The 7,500-nt window shown below is 48.2% G+C and overlaps 1 protein-coding gene across 1 annotated transcript in view; it reads right to left on the minus strand.

Annotated features, from left to right (window-relative positions):
• The window catches only part of LOC130125980 (AT-rich interactive domain-containing protein 1B-like), a 218,005-nt gene that overhangs the window by 37,371 nt on the left and 173,134 nt on the right, over positions 1-7,500 (minus strand). Inside the window, 2 exon segments of the mRNA XM_056295355.1 lie at positions 3,953-4,108; positions 5,390-5,711. Coding sequence (XP_056151330.1) covers positions 3,953-4,108; positions 5,390-5,711 — 478 coding nt within the window.

Genomic DNA, 7,500 nt, shown 5'->3' on the forward strand with positions numbered 1-7,500 from the left:
TATCGGATGCTGTGTAGGCCCTATTTTGTATGTATTGGGAGGGGGGGGGGCTTCTATAGGTTGAATATCAAACCGCTCTGATGGTCTGGTCTGGTGGTTGGATAAATATCGTGCACATTTTAGAGCAGTCTTTCGCCGACTTCGCCGGCATGTACACAATGCACTCTTTGCACTCGATCCAGTCACAAGTGTGTGCTCAGTGATGGAAAACGTCGCCCACTTGTTCCAAATAGACTCCCACACTTGGCGGTCGTAGACACAGTTTTTCAATTTGTTGTTGGAATTTCGGGTCACTCCAAACAGAAATTGATGTAAGTGTCTCTTCTCTCGTCCAGTGGGTGCGTTCATATGACCACGGATGACACACAACCGGACGCTCGATGGAGAAACAACAGCGATCCCAATCCCTTCCACACGGGTACATGAAAAAAACAGACGTCCTATATTAATAATTATATTTTAGACCTCATTTGAGAGACTGATCTGAATCCGAATAGGGCTTCATTTCCCAGGTCATCCCAGCCTCTGTTTTTGAAATCGTCTGGTAAAACAAAATATATAAACACATATACATAACACCCTATCTATACTGCACTACCGCAGCACAAAACAAACAGCACAAACAAAACCCAACAGGGTAAACAAGTTGAAGGACCAGTCCAATGACCATTAACTCCAAGTGTCTGACACTCTGAGGGAGAAGTTGTAAAGTTTGATGGCCACGAGCAGGAATGACCTCCGTGGCGCTCTGTAGTGCAATTCGGCAGAATGAGTCTATTACTAAAAGTACTCCTATGCCAAAATCATACATATCAAACATATGAATAATGTTGATCATCTCCAAACAAGGGCACATATGTCAAGGTTTGGTTAGATTAGATGGTAAGCGAACAACCAGTTCTGTAGTCAACATGTTGGATGCAGGAGAAATGGGCAGGAGTAAAGACTGAGTGACTCTGACAAGGGACAAATAGTTATGGCCAGATGACTGGGTCAGAGCATCTCTGAAACAGCAAGGCTTGTGGGGTGCTCCCGGTCAGCAATGGCGAGTACCTACTGACTGACAGTGGTCCGAGGAGGAACAAACCACAAACCGGCGACAGGGTGTTGGGCTCTCAAGGCTCATCGATGCGCGAGGGCTATGAAGGCTATCCCGTCTGGTCCGACGAAGGCTATCCCATCTGGTCTGAACCGACAGAAGGTCTACTGTGGCACAAGTCACAGAAAATTTTAATGATGATTACAGGATGAATGTGTCATAACACACAGTGCACCACACTCTGCTGTGTATGGGGCTGTGTAGCCGCAGACTGGTCAGTGTCCATGATGACCCCTGTTCACTATCAAAAGCGCCTACAATGGGCACGTGAGCATCGGAATTGGACCTTGGAGCAGTAGAAGAAGGTCGCCTGGTCTGATGTGTACAATTTTACTTTTAGATTATGTGGATGGCTATGTGTGCTGTTTACCTGGGTAAGTGATGGCACCAGGATGCACTGTGGGAAGACGACAAGCGGGTGGAAGGGAGTGTGATGCTCTGGGCAATGTTCTGCTGGGAAACCCTGGGTCCAGCCATTCATGTGGACGTCAATTTAACTCGTGCCACCTACCTAAACATCGTTGCAGACCAGGTACACCCCTTCATGGCAATGATATTCCCTGATGGCAGTGGCCTCTTTCAGCAGGATAATGCGCCCTGCCACACTGTACACATTGTTTGGGAATGGTTTGAGGAACATGATGAAGTAAGTGTTCAAGGTGTTGCCCTGGCCTCCAAATTCTCCAGCTCTCAATCCAATTGAACATCTGTGGGATGTGCTGGACCGGCAAGTCCGATCCACGGCGGGTCCAACTTGCAACTTACAGGACTTGAAGGCACTGTTTTAGCGGCACATGGTGGACCAACAGCATATTAATCTGGTGGTCATAATGTTTTGGCTCATCAGTGTATATTTTGTTTTGGATTTTCCCTATCCTCCAAAATCACCCCCTTCCCCATCCCCACCTTCAAAGCGTTGTTGACTCTTGAGCAAACAAAAGCGCACCAACTCATTATGACACACAAAGCAACATTTCTCCCCTACCCTCTCATCTACCGATAAAACTGATTAGCTGATAAAAGCGGGACATTTGTTTCCGATTCCGGCCAGCCAGTTGAGTAGAACATCTCGGGGGGTTCACGGGGGGAGAAACCCACTCACGTCACACTTTATCAAGATTTAATCATGGCCCCTGCCTGCGGCCATGGGATATCAAAAGTGGCCCTCCTCTGCTCATTTGGCATTCTTTTCACTCACCATAATGAAGCTTGAGAATGTGTGTTTGGGTGTGTGTCTGTGCACATGTGTTTTGTGCGCCGAAGTCCAGGGGATAGAGAGAGAGAGAGAGAGAAGGAGATGGGGGGATGAGTAGAGGAAATGAGAGGGAGTAAGGGGGGGTGACTGGGCGGGCTAGAGAGAGAGTACAAAGGGAGTGAACAGGAACAGAAACTGGGAGAAGAAAAGAGACGCAACAGCCAATCTGTCTTCAGACCAAGGAAGTGACAGCCAATGATATCACTACTGACTAATCCCTGACTTCCTGTACTTGTGGGTTTGTGCCGGTTCATTCAGGGTCCACGCTTGGGGGGGGGGGGGTCAAATACAAAAAAGAACAGAAAATAAAACACCTTCTCGCACTAATGACTTGTTTCTCAAATGGAGAATGAATGCGTCGGTTTCTGATCGCTACACCGAGATCCAAATCATCCCTATAAAAGAGCCAGCAAAGTATCGAAGCCTTTAACTGCCAGTTTCAGGGTCCAATTTTTCTCCTAATCTCCCTCAGATGTTCCCGTGTGCGCTTAAGTGGCTCTGAGGAGAGACGGGGGGGGGGGGGGGGACGTAACAAGGTGTGCTTAAGACAGAGGAAACTGAGAAGTAAATTGGTGGGAAGAGAGACAGTGACAGACAAAACAGTCTGAAGGACTACGGAGAGAGAGAGGGTGAGGCAGTTGGGGGAGTTAATGAAAAAAGAGTGAACAGGTGGGAGGACAGACAGACAGACTGGTGGGGGATTAAAAAGGAGAGGGACAAGGAGGAGACGGGAGAGAGAGGGCAGGCACGTACAACAAACAGAGAAATGCACATAAACACTAGACAGCCAGGCGGATGGAGAGACAGACAGCGAGACAGACAGCGAGACAGACAGACTCCCGGCACCTCCTCTCCCTGTGTTACAGCTGACACCTCCATGATGTGGAGGAGAATGTGAGGAGAGAGGTGACAGGTGCTGTGATAGGTCCCAGCAGTAGGTATCCTCTCACGCCACTTCTTATTGACAGCACAGGCATTTTTAATGGCACGGCCAGCATTTACATAGTGGCACGTTGCGTGCGTGAACATTTTTTGTCTGTGTGTGTGTGTGTGTGTGTATGTGAGTGTGTGTGCGCGTTTGCTCAGCACAGAGCCCCCTGATGCACCTCATTAATCACACATACTGTCAATGATGCCACAATTCCCCCTTGCCCGAAATGCCAACACACATAACAGTCCAAGACTGTGAGCATGTGCTTGTGTGTCTATTTTCACACATACACAGCTTCTGATGCTGATGACGACAATAACGAGTACACTGATGATGATGATGATGATGATGAAGGTCATAGTGGCAATTGTGAGAACTGTGAAAAGGACGACCATTGTGATCAGATTCAGTTCTGGTCAGCAGGGCACACTTCCATCATACCAAATATCCTTGCGATATGAGTGGTATGATAGATCTATGAGAGAGAGAGATTATCCAAGTATTCACAAATAACAGCTCAGCTCACACAGTCGTACACAAATCTGTAGTCATAGCATTCATTCTCTGTCTGTCTCGCTCACACACACACACACACACACACACACACACACACACACACACACACACACACACACACACACACACAATATGAGCATGGTAGACCTACCTACGATGCGGTGAATGCAAGGATGGATGGATGGGTGGATGTTGAGTCCGGGATGGAGGTGGTGGATGGGTGGAGGATAGGTGGGGTGGGGGCCAGGGACTGGGGCCTGGAGGGGTGTGGTGCTGCTGGGCTGGGGACCTCGCAAATGGAGGCCTTCTGCGTAGAGGGGCAACAACGGATCCCGGTGAGAAGGCAAACAGTCTTATCGGTCCCATCTGAAATATCACCAATCGCTCACAGTGTTCATTCTGACTCACACTGTTCATAAATAATCGGAAATTGGGGAGGAAAAAAAATCACTGCGGAACGGTAATCTGCCACTTCAGCCTGCAGAAACGCTGTCAACCTCGCTCCCATGATGCGTAGTTAGGCAAACCTCCCGTGCTGATTGGAGGAAACACAGGAATCCGCCCTTCCTCTCTGAAGGCGGCCATATTTTCACAAGTTCCCCTGGCAGGGTTCAGCAAGAGTTTACTGCCCACACAGTCCCACAACACCACCAGTCTCCAACGCTAGAAAGTACTTGTTTATTCAAAGCACAAACCCAGATGGGAAAAAAAATATCCCATAACTCCTATACCATAATAGCATCAAAGCACTCTGTATTTGTGTTAAGGTGCTTGGAGTCACCTCTCTCGCACTCTCGTGTGTTTGTACTTACAACCTTAGCTTGTTCAGTTCTTTCATCTTTGTATGTTGTGACAGTACAGAGGTGGACCGGTACAGGGCTCTCACAATTTTAGTATTTCTCTTTCCACAACAAATGGCATTTGGTGTTCAGAGCCAGGTAACAATATCCAGACACTTATGCAATGCACGAAGGTAGAAATAGTTCTGCAAATGGCTGAGAGAGAACTGGACTCCCTTGAGAGCAAGTTCCCACATCAACATCTGAAGGAGAGACAGCACTCATAAAAACAACAAAATTCTGCAGGACAACAATTCTTTGCTTTCCAACACACCTCCCCGTAGACATCCCTGCAGAAGTAGGAGCGCATCCAGTGAGTGTGGCTCACTGTGAGCTGCATGCACCCTTTCGAGGTATATGACAGGGATGCTCCGTGGCCACTTTAGCGCATCTGTTCATTTCCTTATAAGGTAAAGGTAGAATACTCCACCCCTACCCCACCCTAATCCACTGTCTTTCTTGCTGGCAGTGTCATGCCGGAGCCTATAATTACGCAGATTTAGTCATGTATATACATGTACTACACACACAAACACATGCATACAATACACATGTGCACAAATACAGAAACATATAGATCTAAAACAGCTTTCAGGAAGAGGCCACATGCACTAAAAGTGGGTTATATCTCATTACAATATCAATCTCTTTAACATACACTTATGCAATGGGAGAAAATGAGAAGATACCAGATCCACATTTGTCTGATGTACTAACTAGTTTACTAACATAACTAGCTATCCTCTCACCTGCTGTGGGTGGAGTTAGCGGCGGCCTGCATGGCGGCTGCAGCTGCCTCCTGAGCCTTGCGGTTGGAGGTACCCAGCGAAGGAGGGCCCATCCCTGGCCCGGCTGACTGGGGCATGCTGGGGGAGTTAGGTGCCATTAGGGGGTATGTCCTGTTCTGGCTACTTGCCCCGGAGCCACGCCCTATGGGTGCAGGGTGGCCGGGACCCTGGCCATGCATGGGGCTTGTGGCATTCATCCCGACACTGTTGGCCATACCAGGGCCAGGGCCATTATAGCTGGTGCTGGGGTTCCCACTATAGCTGGAGGGCCGAGAATAGTTACCTGGGAAAGGAAACAACATAGCAGAATTGAGTTACAGGTGCTTTCAACACTGGCTGTTAGCAGTACATGTTGTTATACAGTATGGATGGTCAATCACAACGCAAAATATGGGCGGCCTTCACTTGATCTATTTTTCTCTACCACACTAGAATATATACAAAATGGCTGCACACGGGAGCTGGGATTCACTTCATCGGAGAGAAAGAATCATCTTTATAAGGTAATTACCAACTTTCTGTTACCCTCCTTCAACCCCCAAGAGTGACAACTATTACAGTTATCTTGCATAATCAAATAAATATTCCTTTTGGTGTATGAAGAATGTGGAACCCATAGCGTGAAAAATAATTTTTTTCCCCTAAAATGTCCCAGCCTCTATGGCACTCTGTTGCACCACCTCCATCCAGCGAGGGGAGAAGGCGGTGTTGCTACCCCTTTGACGAAGGGTGTGGAGGGGTGACATTTTTCACCACTGTAGTTTTGAGGAATGGCCATGGGAACAATTGCTAGGCTTAAGGCTGACTTTGCGAAACACTTGGGAGGCGTTCTAATCTGCGGTAAATGCTCTTTCGCTGCCCTGGTGTGTCACACAGCCGTTGTGCCAGAAGCCTTGCTAAGGCACACTTAAACCCTTCCATTTTAGCCCCGAAAGCCCAGCGCTAGCTGCAATAAGAGAGGAGAAGAGGATCGCACAAACTCAAGACGGCGTGGGCACCTCATGCACGCGTGCATGCAGAAAAATCCACCTGTAAACACACTGCGACGCCTGAACGGTGCACCAACACACTTTCACCGTGAAGTCGAGTGTGCGTGTGCGCACACACACACAGGCACGCACGCGCACACACAGAATGACACGTCTCATCCCATCCATTCAGCGGGCACTGGGCCTTTTCCAGTGCAATATTTCCTCTCCAGGACAAATCCCCCGCAAAATAGAAAGGAAAATGTGACGTCTCCCATTGTGAAGGGGGGCTATTTATTTTGATTTGATTAAGGGTGCTTTAGTTGGGCCTCGCCACCTAATCCTCTGAGAATATGTCTGGAAAAGGGGATCAAGTCCCTTTAAAACCTGAAGGCTTTTCTGCACACTGAAACGAGGGAAAGTTGAATGACAATATACTACACGCAGGGGATGGGGGGGGGGGCCTCGAAGACGACTCCTAAAATGGAAATGACTTCTCAGTGTCCTCGAGCTGCTTAGCCAAAGGCACATTCCACATGACATAAGCCCCCCCCCCCCCCAGTCTGACGGAGGGAGAAAAACAGACAGACAGCGAGGGGGGGGGGATGGAGAGGAATAGACAGACAGAAATGAAGGGGGGGGGAAATAACTCAACAACCCCCCCACCCCACCCCCAAGATAGGATTTATATTGACTCAAAATAAAAGTCTTTCCCATGAAAGTGGGCAGCTCTGGCTGAATTTGTCCAGAAATTGTGAAATGAAACCTAATGCGGGCGATGGGAAAATGGGAGCGGGATTATTTCTGGGAAGGCTTTGGTGAGTTGGTGAGCTGAGTGCGGCTGACACCTGTCAACGTTTTCGGGGTTATAAAAGGGAAGCGTTCAGGGAGAAAGGATGTCTGCTAATGAACACAGGAGGATAAGCATGGAATACGGGGTGTGTAAATTTGTGTATGCGTGTTTGTCTATCTGTCCATCTCCTAGTCGGCATGCCTGCGTATGTAATAGCTCTGAGATCTTGGAAACATGCATCTCCTTGCTTTCCCCCCTTTTCACAGTGTCTAGAATAGTGTGGAAAATCCTGAGAACAAAGCCCCCATGAT

Source organism: Lampris incognitus, chromosome 16, assembly GCF_029633865.1.
Source record: "Lampris incognitus isolate fLamInc1 chromosome 16, fLamInc1.hap2, whole genome shotgun sequence".
Taxonomy (NCBI): Eukaryota; Metazoa; Chordata; class Actinopteri; order Lampriformes; family Lampridae; genus Lampris; species Lampris incognitus.